Source organism: Eublepharis macularius, chromosome 11, assembly GCF_028583425.1.
Source record: "Eublepharis macularius isolate TG4126 chromosome 11, MPM_Emac_v1.0, whole genome shotgun sequence".
Classification (NCBI taxonomy): domain Eukaryota; kingdom Metazoa; phylum Chordata; class Lepidosauria; order Squamata; family Eublepharidae; genus Eublepharis; species Eublepharis macularius.
In genome coordinates this window covers 16,582,463-16,597,821 of record NC_072800.1, presented here as the reverse complement: position 1 = coordinate 16,597,821, position 15,359 = coordinate 16,582,463, and the positions used below count along the sequence as shown (strand labels likewise).

The following is a 15,359-nucleotide window of genomic DNA, read 5'->3' as shown; positions in this document are numbered from 1 at the left end:
GGGGGGGGGACAATCCCACCCACCCCCCAAAAAACCTGTGCTAAAAAACCTGTGCTAAGTAAACATCTGAAGATCTTCTGAGCTAGGCTTTGTGAAACATGATGCTTTATTTCAGGAAATATTCTGCTTTTAGATCCCTTGATTTCAAGTATCTGCAGAAATGCTGCTGTGCGTATTGGATATCTTGGCATTGCGGAACAGTGGGCATGAACACTGCCAAGTACTGATGCGAACGCTTACCTGTTCTTTGTTTAAGTTCTGCTCTTTTCACTTGACTGAACGTCTTCCTGGTTTCCATCAGCCCAATGGCATCTTGCACCAGCCCAGGAGAAAGCCACTAAAACTGTACAGATATGCTGAGTGCCTTCAATTGTTACCCAGGGATTGTGCTGACCTCACGGCTCACTTCACAATGCCGGGCTTTGAGCTAGCAAAAGGTCAAAGACAGGCTTTGAGACCAACAGTGCTATCCTAAGCAGAGTTACCGTCTTCTAAGGCAATGGGTTTAGAGGCGGTATAACACAGTTTAGGATCGCACTGTGACTCTCCCAAGGCGTGGCTTAGCCTGGTTTGTCATTCCACTTTCTCCTTAAAGGGCTGTCCAGAAGCTTTCAGGCTTTTCTGATATTCAATAGTCATTTGGAAGACCTTGAAAAACAACTCCCATGAAAAGAATATAAATTCACTTAAGAAACTTCTCCAGTCTGACCTTCTCAAAGGGAACAGCAACAGAAATGTGGAGAGCCTTGTTGACACTGTACTGAACTCCTCTCTTTATATTCCCAGAAGCAGTGAATAAAGGTAAGAGGTGGGTACGGACTGGGGAAAAAGCACGGACTCTTGGTCTGTTGTCCGTCGCGTTTCATGGACCACGAACCATGAACTTTTCACGGACCCGTCCCTGTTCGGCGGACCGGTTCGTTGGTCTGTGGTCCATCATTTCTGGGGGCCCTAGAACGACCCTCTTCACACTTTGAGATGCCAGACACAGGGAGTCTTCGGCAGGCTCTCCTCCAGCCACCTTCCAAGTTTGGTGAAGATTGGATTTTGGATTTCCGAGTTATAGACACCCAAAGCAGCTGCCGCCAGGAAAGTTTCATTAGATATAATAGGAGCCACAAATGCCAATTGACTTGCATTTACTCTATTGAGATACATTGCAGCACCAAAAAGTTGCAATGAAAACGTGGAATGGATTTAGAGAATCTTCCTCCGAGAACAGAAAGTGCTCTGCAGGGGCGCTGTTCTTTGTTATTTCTGCGCAAGCTTAGATACACTGCTCTGCTCTGGGCTAGGGTTGCCAGCCTCCAGGTGGTGGCTGGAGATCTCTCTGAACTGATCTCCAGGCCACAGAGATGAGTTCATCTGGAGAAATTTTCTGCTTTGGAGGGAGATCTCTATGGCATTATACCCTACTGAGGTTCCTCCCCTCCCCAAACCCTGCTTTCTTCAGACTCCACCCCCAAATTCTCCAGGAATTTCCCAACCTGGAGCTGGTGGCAACCCTATCTGAGCCTGGAATGAAGGCCCTCAGAGTGGAATGACAGTCCTTAGGAGCAGCTAAACTGCTCTGGGGCTGGAATGACAGCCACCAGAGTGGAATGAGGGTCTCTAGGAACAGATCAAAAGGAGTGGGCAAAAGTTGGATCCAGATGATTTTAAATGGATCCTCATGAATTCATATGCTTTTTATATTGAAACAAAACAAAAAAGCCGTCATATCATACATCATGTCCTTGTCTACAGACAGCACCAAAACAATCAAGCACCCACTAATCCATGGCACTTCCAGGATGCAAAAACTTGTTCCCAAAGCACGGATCCTCATGGATCCTCTTGATTTTTACATGGGGCCACCCACAATCCACCATACAATCCTGTATCATGTCTATTGCTACAAATTGCACCCCAAAACCCATGCACTCACCACTTCATTGCACCACCATGGCACAAAAACATGCTTCAAAACCATGGATTCTTATGGTCTAGTGGCAAGGAATTCCCAAGGGGGGAGGTTCAGATCCTCCTGGAAGGAACCCAGCTATGGACGATGAGTCCCTCTGCTGGGATGCAGCTAGAGGGCGGCAGGCACTGGTGGACTAGGTAATGGGAGGACCAATGGGGAAGGAGGTTAAAATTCCCCTTGTGGGTGGGTGCATTCGCACTTGGCAAGGACGGGGTGGTGCAGAGCCCTGACCCACCCAGGCACCTTTCCAGCTGGGACAAGTGCTCTAAATAATAATGATACTATTAATAAGTATAATATATGAAAGTATTCTGTGAGTCCTCACAGGCTTAGCCCCTGAGCCTGGCTGTGGAAAAGAAGCAGCCAGAATCTCAAGCAAGAGTTTCAAATACCTCCCTCTGTGACTGAAAACTTCACCCTGCAATTTCTCCTGGTCTTACTGCCTGCCGGAAACTGAAATCACTTGCCTGAGAGGTGGGGGAATTACTCCTTCTGCTCTCATAGAGAAGAACAAGAACTCTCTGTTTGTCAGCCAGAGAAGGTCTGCGGAGGTCCCCTCTGTTCCCCTCTGTTGCCTAGGGAATTGATTGCTCAGCACCGGGATGTCTGGTTTCACAGACCAATGGGTCCATGGACTGGCACAAAAGTTGTCGCGTCCATGAAAAACACCGGTCCCACAACCCACCAGTTCGCGAAGGCCGAACTGGGCTGGTCTGTGTCAAATTTTGGTCCATTTTTTGGTCCGTGCCCACCTCTAATAAAGGTTTTGCAGTCTCAAATAGAAGCAATACGTTGGTAAAAATTTCTTAAACACACACACACAACCTAACTTCTGAGTTCACATAATGCTGGCAGGGGGATACACAACAGCCTCCCTCCATGCAATCCAATTTTAAACCATAGTACACGTGTAAGAAAAAAATGGTAGGGCACCCATGAAGGAAGGGAAGAGGCACATGGGAGGCTAGAAGACTTTGCCACAGGGCCAACATCCTATTCTCACATAATCTGGTCACATGAATTTAGGAAGAACCATAAATTGTTGTAAGGCTGTTGGCATCTCTTCAAACTGCTGCCATTCTCAGCTTGGTGCCTCAATGCTTGAACATTCCCACATTTAGAATTAGGCCAAAACACTTTTTATTCACCCAATTGAATGAATTGTCTCTCTCTTCCCCCCACACCTGCCTTGAAGAGTTTTTTAATTTCAGCTTCCTTCGTTTTCAGTGCTATTGCTGGTTTCTAAGCTGAGCAGTACTGCTGCTTTCGCGATTGTAATCTTTTTGTCCTCAAATCACCTGCTTTTAATTGGTTTTACTGCCTCCCCAACTTATTTTGAGACTACTGGTTTAGTCTTATTTGTATGTGTTTTTACCCCGCCTTGAGAATGTGGTATTGGAAAAGCGAAGGCAGATTTTAAAATAAATACTTTGTTTTTCAAGGCCTATGACAGAGATTGGATGCATGTTAAGTTGAGGTCATGTCTTAAAACTGCCCCCCTGGAATTGCACTCCACTGAACTAATGGTAACCATTGCTGACATTTGTCCCCCCCCCCCCATCGAAATAAAAGGCAGACACAAAGCTTGGGTATAAAATTGGGTCACTTTATTAATTTCAACATAAACTGTCAATACAGCAAGGGATCTAACTAACTAGCGGTACATGTCAAGCCCTGGGGTCACCCATGACCTCCGCGTTGACCTGTCTGGGTGAGCCCCCACTGCCACGGGGGTGAGCCATACAACGCATGGCTGGTACCCAACCAGCCAGGCAAATGGTTCCTCTTTGTCAAGGTGATCACATGCAGGTTAGGCGTCTCTCAGCACTTCCGCCGCTCAAAAGGATGATAACCCGTTGCCACAAGTTGGGTTCAGTGTGCAAAAAATCCATGTACACAGCAGCCCAATATTTCTAGAGTGGGGTGCTGACCTTAAATCAGTCCTAAATTTATGGTGGGTGAGAAGTCACGAAAGGTTTGGGAGGGTCAGGGAGTGAAGCAGTGAATGGTTCTTTCTGACCCCGCTTTGCAGAATTAGCAGGGTGGAGGTAGAAGTATTTGCTGCCTTCAAAAGTGGCAGGGGCCACAACGTGCACAGAGAATTTGTAGGGGATTAACTCTCAGCTGGGTGGTCCACTGCTTGCTTCCCTTCAGCTTGCAAGGCCCTGTGGTGGTGTGCATCCCCCGGATCTACTGACCCCTGCCCAATGATCTTTTCAACCATGAGTGGGGTTGCCCTTCTCTTTAAGACTTCACAAAGAGAAATGTTGGGCTGATGACTTGCATTCTTTAGCCCAGTTCCTTATCTTTTCTGAACATCACCTTTTCAAGGCTTTTTCATAGGTCTCAACTTATTTATATAGCACTTGACAAAGTAACACACCATGATAACGCATACATGGTGCTTGACAAATTACCCGAAGCCAAGAAAACTCTGGGTCTCTGGCCCAAGGGTTTACGGTCTACATGTCTGAAACACGGAAACAATAGAGAGGCAAAGATAACTGGGAAGGAAAGTGTGCCAAATGTTTTTTATCTACACTGCAATCCTCTGCCTTTTTACTTTTGAGTCACCGTTAAGATTAAGCTGTTCATTCCTGTATCAGGTTTAGAGTTTGGTATCATTAAGCCAACGGCTGCATAAGAGAGGTGGCTTAATACAACTTTGAAAACGAGCATCAATCAGACGGTATGCAGAATTTTATAAACGTATGTTGCCCGCAGTAAAACGTTATTTTGTTTTATTTGTATTCTCTTTTTTAATTAAAGGAAAACCACTGCAGAAGGATAAAAATCCTAGGGGACTGTTACTACTGTGTGTCTGGACTGACGCAGCCCAAAACTGATCATGCTCACTGCTGTGTCGAAATGGGATTGGATATGATTGACACCATCACGTAAGTTCTTCAGCCGCCCACTTGCATTGTAGGAAACAGCAGCTATTCCTCTGTCACTGCCGGCTGTATCTACTCGTTCTCATTTCATCCTGCACTAAGTTTTGCATTTTGCCTGTCTAACAACAACTGGGAGCGGCTCACACTCCTTCTGTCTCAACCGATTCCTCTTTGGATCGGATCTTGTTTTGATCCATCTTCGCTTTGTGATATTTCCCTCACCCCACCCCAAACACAAACACTTTTCTGTTGCATAGATGCATGGATGGATTTACACTTCATGAAAGCTTGTGATGAAATAAGGTCTTTGAGGTGCTACTGGATCCCTTGACACGCAGAGCCCTTGTTCTCCGCTGTCTGTAGCACCATGCTCATTTGAACCTTTTTTCTTACTTCGCTTATGCTGTGAAACATTTGGGTTTTTCCCCCCGTAATGGGTTCTAGGCAGCGCTTTCCCTTTCCATTCTGTGATCTTTCTTTGCCAAGATGGTGAAGGCGGACAAGTGAAAGAGAACTTCTTGGGTTCCCACCATAGTCATCAGCCTGCCTCTTTTTGTGACTTGCCAACCTAAACTCAGCTCACCTGCCAGGAATTGCCCACAACAATCTCAGTAAAACCTCCTGGTTTTGCTGCCTACTTCAGACTAGAAAATTAGGATGGGAAATGACAACTGGCAACCCACAATGCTTGACTAGTGGGTTGTATCCAGCTTTGCAAGGTTTTAAGGTATGCAAATCTGCATTATCATTTGCCATAGTAATACAGAGTAAATACAGAGTGCTTCTTTCTGATTGTTCAACAGTTAAAATGTTGTCAGATTACCCACCAATGTGAACTGCAGAGAATTATGCTGTTGGCAGTCTAGGAGACAGCGTGGTATAGTGGTCAGAATTGAAAAGCCCCCCCCCCCCCACACACACACACCAAAAATAAAAGTTGAGGAAAAGGTGCATATCTATTCTTAAAAAGCCCTTACCTGTATAGCCCAGGCTAGCCCAGTCTCATCAGATGTTGGAAGCGAAGCAGCTTCAGCCCTGGTTGGTACTTGGGTGGGAAACCTAGGGTTGCTATGCAGAGGCAGGCAATAGCAAACCATCTGAACATCTTTTGCCTTGAAAACTCTATGGGGTTGACTTGAAAAAAACTATGTGGTTGTTATAAGTCAGCTGTGATTCAATGGCAAAAAAATTCTTAAAAACTCTGAAGGGCCGCTTCCACACGTCTTACCTGCCTGTGGAACATCGCACAAAAGACCCAGATGACAGCATCTTCTCGTGCGAAATCGCACCAGGAAGATGCAATTTTGCACAAAAGTCCCGGATAACAGCATCTTCCTGGTGCGATTTCGCACGAGAAGATGCTGTCTTCTGGGTCTTTCACACGATGTTCCACAGGCAGGTAAGAGATGTGGAAACGGCCTGGGATAAATTTTACCTGTAAGCAAATTTGCTTTTCTTGCAGAGGGAGGAGAGAGAATTGATAAGAATCTGAATCCTTAGATATTAAGGCAATGTCCATTTAATATTTATCTGAAAACAACCTTTTGCAACGTTGCACTGTTGAGTCATGTTGGCTCGGTTGCACGACAGGTTAAAATTGAATGTAATGAGATGGTTTCAGCAATTTTCCTTTGATACCAGCACTCGGTTTGCTGTCAGTTGTCATTGCTGCCTAAGGTAAATATGCATTAAGCAAATGGGGAGATTTCTAGGAGGATAAAATATAAGCAAATCAATGTCAGCCAGAAGATAAACACACAAGTGGTATAGTTTGACTGCTTGCCAGTGAGTTGGTTGCACATGAACTAGATGCTCAGTTGTTCCGCACACGTTGGATAATGCACTTCCAATCCTCTTTAGAGACCCTTTGGAACGGAATTTTTCATGTGTGAAACAAAAAATCTATTTCTAAACTATTGCTAAAGTGCATTGAAAGTGCATTATCCAACGTGTGCGGAATCAGCCACTGTCTTGAGAAGAGGGGTATTGAGCATTATCCGAACAGAGGCCTCTAAAGTCATTTAGTACAGTTTTGAATAATTCTATTTGAATAATTGTTCTAGAATATTACTGTATGTCGGTGAGTCAAAACTGAAAGGAATTTCATGAAGGAACATGCAGACAGGAACTCCAAGAGACTTCAATATGGTTTTTAGGGCCTGCCTATATGAGGAATGTTTGGACGGAACCATTTAACATCTCATTTTCCTTCTGGTTGGAGGGAATACACAAGGAAATGATTAAATTCAGACATTAATCAGTATATCTAAGGCACTGCAGCACTTTTGGACCATCTAAAGATCTATCACTTTGGCAGTTTGTGGTTTATACAAACCTCCATCTGTATATTTAACTGTCCATTTGCACTTTACATGTATTCACTTTATGGAGGTTGGAATTGTTATTTATAAATACTGCTTTTGAAAATTTCCTTTTGAAAATTGTTAAATTTGGATAGTATGTTAGCTTGCTGTTGGGGTTTCCCTATATAATTGCTATCTACTACCGCAACACTCTGTTTTTGTTGGACTACATGAGGAATGTGACATGAGTTATGTTGGAGTCCCTGGCGTGACTTGCGGTCTCACATACCCTTGGGGGCTCACCCCTGGTCCATCTCCAAAACACTGCAAGCGGGGAGGAAATGCTTCTATCCTTCATCCCATGCCATTTTTCCTAACAGAAATGACATCGCCCAGCTGGGATCAGGAGTAGAGCAGGTGACAATGCCCATCCCTCCTTCACCTAGCTCAGATCAGGAGCAAAGCAGGTGGCAATGCCTTCTCCCCCCTTCGCCCAGTTGGTATCAGGAGGGGAACAGGTGGCAATGTCTGCCTCCTCATTCAAGCCAGCTGAGATCAGGAGCAGAGCAGGTGGCAATGTCTGCCCGTCCTTCACCCAGCCAGGATCAGGAGCAGAGCAGGTGACAATGCCCTCCCCCTTCATCTAGCTGAGATCAGGCACAAAGCTGGCAGCAATCTCCGCCACTATTCAGCTGGACCGAATGAGGCACGAAGTAGGAGGCAATGCCCAGCCCCTTCACCTGTTTGGGATTAGAAGCACAGCAGGTGGCAAAGCCCGCCCCCCTTCATGTGGCTGGGATCAGGAGCAGAGGAGGCAGCAATGCATGCCCCCCACCTTCACTCAGCTCGGATCAAGCATGGAGCAGGTGGCAATGCCCACCCCACTTCACGTGGCTGGGATTAGCCATGGAGCAGGTAGCAATGCCCACCCCCCCTTCACCCAGCTGTCATCAGCCATGGAGCAGGAGGAAATGCTTGCCCCCCCTTCACCCAGCTAGGATCAGGAGTGGAGCAGGTGACAATGCCTGCCCCCTTCACCTGGCCAGGATCAGGCAAGGAGCAAGTGGCAATGCCCACCCCCCATTCAGCCTGCCAGAATCAGGCATGGACAGGCAGTAATGCCCTCCCCCCTCCCACTTCACCCGGCTGGAATCAGGTGCAGAGCAGGAGGCAATGCCCGCCCCTTCTTCACCCAACCAGGATCAGGTGTGGAGCAGGAGGCAATGCCCACTCCCCTTCACTCAGCCAGGATCAGATGCAGAGGAGGTGGCCATGCCCCCCCCCTCGCCTTCATCTGGCCGAGATCAATGATGGAGGAGGAGAAAATGCCTGCCTGCCCACCCTCCCCTTTCCAGAACCCATTGTATTTTTCCCCGCAGTGGGCTTTGTTGCTAGTTAGTTAGTTAGATGATGATAATGATAATTATGATGATGATAATAGTAATAACAACAACAGATTAGTGCCCCACTCAGAGCACTGTACACTTTAGTGTTGTTATTATCAGCAGAGTGCTGATTCTCAGCCAAACCACTTAACCAGTGAGCTGCAGCATAATTTCACTTACGCTATTTATTGCAAGTTTGCTCTGTGCTGGATTCTCTTGGATTCCACATGCTGTTGGAGAATCTGCTTTTCATAAAGGAGAACCATTGATTTAAGTCATCTTGACTTTTCTTTGGAATCAAAAACATTTCAAGCCAAAAACGTCCACCTTATTATTAGGTAATTGAACAAGCTAAGGTATTTTGATCCTACCCATACATACGAACAGGGCTTTTTTTTGGGAAAAGAGGTGGTGGAACTCAGTGAGTTGCCAGCACAGGGGGCAACTCTTGGCGGGAGGTGGTGCCCCGGTACCACATGTGCGCGTGCAAAGTGCACGCATGCTCCCAGGGCCAATGACATCACTTTGGGTCAGCTGGAACAAGGGGGGAGTTTTTTAAAGTTTAAATCACCCTCAGCAAAAATGGTCACATGGCTGATGGCTCCGCCCCCTGATCTCCAGACAGAGGGGAGTTAGAGTTTAGAGGCGCGGAGGGCAATCTTAATTCCCCTCTGCCTGGAGATCAGGGGGCAGGGCCACCGGCCATGTGACCATTTCCAAGAGGTTCCGGAACTCTGTTCCACCGCGTTCCAGCTGAAAAAAAGCCCTGCATACAAACTTTTCATTTGGGAGGAAAGGAATAGACATGGGATAGTTATCCTGCCTTCTTACAGAAAATATTCTTTTTTTCTGTATTCTAGATCTGTAGCTGAAGCCACTGAAGTAGATCTCAATATGAGAGTCGGGCTGCACACTGGAAGGGTGCTTTGTGGCGTCTTGGGTCTTCGCAAGTGGCAGTACGACGTTTGGTCAAATGATGTGACTCTTGCTAATGTAATGGAAGCTGGAGGGTTGCCCGGGTAAGTTTTGGAAACAACAAGCTCTCTGTGTCCTTTCTCTACACGTTTTATGGACTAAATTCATTCTTAAGCCCTTAGTAATGTTGACAGTTACGATGAATTCTCTTGAAAAGTGAAATCCTCTTTGGCATTACAAGGGCATATCTACATTATAGACTTTTATTAGTTTTATACCAGTTTCTGTACTCTTCCAAATAATTCTGGGAATTGTCTTTTGGTGATGGTGCTGAGAAGTCTCTTTCGGAGGTCTCTGGCCCCTCTCACAAGGTGCAGTCTTGCAGGATTTCTTGCAGAAGAACAGTTGAACCCGTTTAAATCATTGGTATGGATATGCTGAAAGTACTGGAGTGTATATGCAAAAGTTGTACAGATGTTATAACCTCTAAAGTCACCTTTTCTGAAAAGCGGACATAATTATGCAGCATTTTTTAAAATGGAAATTGTATTTATTTTTAATTGCTTATTTTTAAAAGTTTCTATCTCACTTTTCTTCTTAACAAAGGACCCACGGTGGCTTAGAACGTATTTAAAACTCCAGTTAGCAAGAAACCAAAACGATAAACACTCTGAACCAGAAAACAAACAGACCAGCCCCGGAAACAATTCATATGGCCTCTTAAATAATTCAGCCATGCACTTTTCCTAAAAGTCATCAAGAATGGTGCTTCTCTGACTGTCTACAGAAGGCTGTTCCACAGCCTAAGGGTGATAGAGAAAGAAAGAAAAAATGTGATCAGAGAACAGCAGATCATTCTTAAAACACATGACTGGGTTGAGCAGAACTGCCACATCAACTTATATAGGAGGACATGATCCTTCAGCTGTGGGAGTCCCAGTTCACGAAAGTTTTTAAAAGTGCCAGCACTCTGAACTGTACTCAAAAACTATGAGGCAACCAGTGTAAAAGACAACAAAACAGGTGAACTATGTAAAGTGGCCAGCCTCAGTAAGTAACCAGAATGCTGTCTTGTGAACCCCTTGAAGTTTCAAGGTTGTCTTCAAGCACATCTTCACATTCTCGTGGCCCCTTCTTACATGCCCAGGGTAATGCCGATCACCACTTTTGGATCAGGAAGCCATTTTCCCCAGGCCAGTGTGGCTAGGGATCCTGGGGGTGTTTTGCCATCTTCTGAGCATGAAGCAGGGGTCACTGGGTGTGTGTGATTTGGGGGGAGGGGGTAGTTGTAAGACTAGATGACCCTGGAGGTACCTTCTAACTCCCCTCTTGGACCCTGTGGATCTAGCCACATTGACCCATGCTATAGGAACCTCAAGGCTACTGCAACTTACTTATAGAACCATAAAGTTGCAGTAGCCTTGAGGTTCCTGTAGCATGGGTCAATGTGGCTAGATCCACAGAGTCCAAGAGGGGAGACTCATGCCAGATGTAATGGGGAGGGGGGGGTGCTTTTGGCAACAGTAGTATCCTTTTTTCCCCCAGCAAAAGGACTAACTCCAACAAGACAGGAAGGTTCTTTCCAAGTCTGTCAGAGGAAGTCTCAACCCGTCCAGCTGAGCCAGTGCAGTTCCCAGTGCAGCACATCTTCACATTCTCGTGGCCCCTTCTTACATGCCCAGGGTAATGCCGATCACCACTTTTGGATCAGGAAGCCATTTTCCCCAGGCCAGTGTGGCTAGGGATCCTGGGGGTGTTTTGCCATCTTCTGAGCATGAAGCAGGGGTCACTGGGTGTGTGTGATTTGGGGGGAGGGGGTAGTTGTAAGACTAGATGACCCTGGAGGTACCTTCTAACTCCCCTCTTGGACCCTGTGGATCTAGCTACATTGACCCATGCTATAGGAACCTCAAGGCTACTGCAACTTACTTATAGAACCATAAAGTTGCAGTAGCCTTGAGGTTCCTGTAGCATGGGTCAATGTGGCTAGATCCACAGAGTCCAAGAGGGGAGACTCATGCCAGATGTAATGGGGAGGGGGGGTGCTTTTGGCAACAGTAGTATCCTTTTTTCCCCCAGCAAAAGGACTAACTCCAACAAGACAGGAAGGTTCTTTCCAAGTCTGTCAGAGGAAGTCTCAACCCGTCCAGCTGAGCCAGTGCAGTTCCCTCGAGAACAAAAACCTTTCTAAAAAGCATTTCCTCTTACGTTGCCAGGCTTCAGTTCTAGCCTGTTTTCCCTCAGCCATTTGACCCCATTTCTGGGGACTTATTTAAAGAAGCACACTGGTGACATTCAACGCTCCAAAACCTCAGACAGATGACCTCATTCAGTGGTCTCACATACATATTAAAAACCAGGGCTGATAGTATAACTCGAGGCAATTCCATAGCTTCAATTTCATGCAGCAGATATTGCGTCTCCAATGACAACCCTCTGACTTGAGTTCAATAACAATGATGGAAACAACATCACTCCCATTTTATTTATTGCATTTAAAACAGTCCTCTGTGCCTTTCTACCCAGCTCAGGGTCCTCAGTGCAGTGAACAAACAATAGCATTAAAACAAGGTTGTGAAACACATAGTATAAAAACCAAAAAACCCCAACAATCAAAAACATTAAAACAAGTTTTCAAAACACATAGTACAAAAATAATTTAAAATAACAATTAAACACATACACGGGCAAAACAAATACGCAGGTGAGAGGGTCACCTCCATTCCCTTATCCTCCGTGCATTTTGTTAGTATGACATGCTCAACTATGTCAAAGGCAGCCAAGAGATCAAGCAAAACTAAAAGCATTCTTACAATCTGCAAATGAAAATTTTCCGCCAAAATGATCAAAGCTGTCTCTCCTATCACCAAGCCTGGAGCCAGATTGAAAAGGGTTGGTTTTAAAGTATCGGAATATTGCAGAAAGTCCATGTGTTAGAATTAGCTCTGGGTTTTAATAAGGAAAGGGCATGTAGCTTTTAAAAAACAGTTACAAGCTCTTTATTCTTTATGCTTTCTTCTTCTTCTTCTTTATGCTTTCGGAACCTGCAGAGGTTGTAATGTACCATGGCATTAAAGACCTCTTCTGTTTCTATGTTTATTCCTCCTACCTCCACAGGAAAGTGCATATAACAAAGACCACCTTAGAGTGCCTAAATGGTGACTATGAGGTAGAACCAGGGTTCGGCTATGAAAGGAACAGTTTCTTGAAGAAGCATAATATTGAAACCTTTTTCATTGTGCCATCTCATCGGAGGAAGGTATGTGTTTGTTTCTGGCTGGAAGCACACTAGAGCTTAGAGGCTGCATGCTTACCGTATAATGATGCATATGTTTCTGAGTGGGGAGGAGTCCAGAACAGGAGAGACAGTGTGGTGTAGTGGTTAGAATGTAGGACTAGGAACTGGGAGAACTGGATCCCAATCCCCATTTTGTCACGAAGCTCCACAGTTGACCTGGAGCCAGTCACTGGGTTGCTGCGAGGATAAAACAGAGGAGGGAAGAGCATGGATATGGCCCTAACTCCTTGGAAAAAGGGCAAGATAAAGAGAGGGGGAGGGATAGATAGGGGAGAGCTTGTCATTGGTGAGTGCCCCCCAACCCTTATGAGCTGAATGCACATGGTCAGCATCGTCATATAAGAGCCCTGCTGGATCAGACCCGTCGTCTGTCTGTCTAGCATTCACAGAGTGTTCAGCCGGTTGTCCCACATGGCCCCTCAACCACGGCACAGAGACCCACGCCTTCCCCTGATGTTGCCACATAGCACTGGTGTTCAAAGGTCTACCGCCTCTGAATGTGGAGGTTCCCTCCTAAGCAACCTTCCTTGTGTGGGGGGATTGCTTGGCAACAGATGAGGGTTGTCGCCTCGTCCTTGAGGCCTCCAGGCTCCACAGCATGCTCAGGTGCGTCTGTTACAGCTTGAATGCACGAGCATTGTACTGTCTCATGCCTTCCGATTCAGTGGAAGATCCCAGTCTTTCTTAACGCCATCTAAGGAAAAATGCCCCCAATTAAGCTTAACTTAATTATGAGGTGAACCAGCAACGGCTTGCCCATCTCAATATAGATAACACTATAAAACCACACTGTAGGTCCTGCACATTTTCTCTCGAACAACAGGACCTGAATTGAATGGGGAAAGTCGGCTTGCGCTGCAAGTATGGCTAGTCCATCATCTAGTCCACGTGAGCTGCTTGAGAATGGGAAGGTTTGGATATTAAAGTTCTTAAAGGTCTTGTTTCAGGAAAGAATGCTGTAAAAATGGCCCCACAGGCCGTCTTCATTCATCATTTTCCTACAAGCTTTGTAGGACAATTGCATTGAGAAGTTCCTCTGTGCAAGCTGATGCGTTTTGCACTGAGCTTCTGTTTATTTCCGTGAGCCTTGTGCAAGGGAGAGGCCACAGTTCAGTGGCAGAACGTCTTCTTTGCAAGCAGAAGGTCCCACGTTCAGTCCCTGGCATGTCCGGTTAAAAGGACCAGGTAACAGGTGAACAACATCCACCTGATGCTGGTAGTCAGAGTAGACAATACTGACTTAGTTAGACCAATGGCAGCTTCATGGATTCTCTCTTCCTGGCCGGCGTTTGCCATTAAACTTTCCCTTTATATGGTAAAAACACAAACAAACTCGTATTTGTGAAGTTCAGCATGTTGGCATTCTCTCTCTAGTTTCTCTCCGCCCTTCTGATAACAATGCCTATTTTTAAGAATTTTTAAGAGAGAAAAATAGCACCGAGAATGATGTGTCGCCTCCAGCGATAATGTGCAATGGTCTCATTAATGATTGAGCTGCCGTAGTCTGAGAGAAGAGAGTGACCGCGTGAGCAGCAAAAAGCAGACTTAGTTATCTAGGTCAGGTTAACAGTCTGGCAGTAAAAGTCTGCCTTGTCATGCACGGCGCATCCGTTCGTGCTGCTTTCAGAGCGAGTGTGAGAATGCCAGGGGAAGCATTTTCCAGGCTGGCCGGCCAAGTTTCAGATGGCCCAGCATCACCTGGAGGGCCGGTCGCATGTAGACACAGGGGAGGGATCGAGCCGCACATGGCTGGGGATGGGACAGGGGGAGGACTGGCAATAGGGAGGCTTAATGGACAGACTGGCTTGGCACAGAGCCCATGCAGCAGTTGTCCTGAGGCTCAAGAACAAGGTTTCTTAGAAGGTGACTGATGCATCTTCCCTTTTAGGCCTCTGAAAGCGACACAAGGTGAGCCTTTAAATGGTTTTTGGAATCTAGTATGTTTCTCTCTGGATGGATGCCGCTTTACTTACACAGCTATATAGGGTTGTCGTACTTTTTTAGAGATTTGCTGGTGTTTAGGGAGATGGTTTTCGTATTCTTTTAATTAAAAAAATGCCATTTTGAAGAAAGGAGGAGGCCTTTCTCTTCCCTGTGCAAATGCCTGCCCCAAGCAGTTTTTTCCTCAGTATTGTATCTGGTGGAAATAGCGTAAACAAAAGACTGGGACAGCATTTGTATAGGAGAGTTGGTGGGCGAGGAAGAAGTGAGCATATTCCCCTGTCCAATATGCAAATTATCATTAGAGATGGGCACAGACCACAAAAAAACTGAACCATGAGGTTCATGGTTCATGAGTTTTCACGGACCAGGGACCACAAACTGGCATGAACTGGGACAAGTATATGAAGTGGTTCGTGGTTCGTGGGGTTTAAATGCCCCTTTCCAGCCACTTAGCAGTGGCAGGGAAAAGGGCGTTTGACAGTTTAAAAGGCTCTTTTCTGCCTTGCAAGTGGCAGGTCCCTTTAAACTATCAGCTGGTAGGCGGCCTTTAAACTGCCCAACCCCCAGCCCCCAGCCCCATAGGAAGGCCATTTTCGGCGTCCTCCGCTGCTGCATGGACCCACAGGGCGGTGGAGGAGACTGAAATTAGCAGGA

General features: G+C 46.0%; 1 protein-coding gene across 1 annotated transcript in view; it reads left to right on the top strand.

Moving 5' to 3' along the window:
• Positions 1–15,359, top strand: part of ADCY1 (adenylate cyclase 1) — a 198,041-nt gene that overhangs the window by 140,601 nt on the left and 42,081 nt on the right. Inside the window, exons 5-7 of the mRNA XM_054991780.1 lie at positions 4,736–4,863; positions 9,409–9,567; positions 12,581–12,722. Coding sequence (XP_054847755.1) covers positions 4,736–4,863; positions 9,409–9,567; positions 12,581–12,722 — 429 coding nt within the window. The remainder of the gene's footprint in view (positions 1–4,735; positions 4,864–9,408; positions 9,568–12,580; positions 12,723–15,359) is intronic.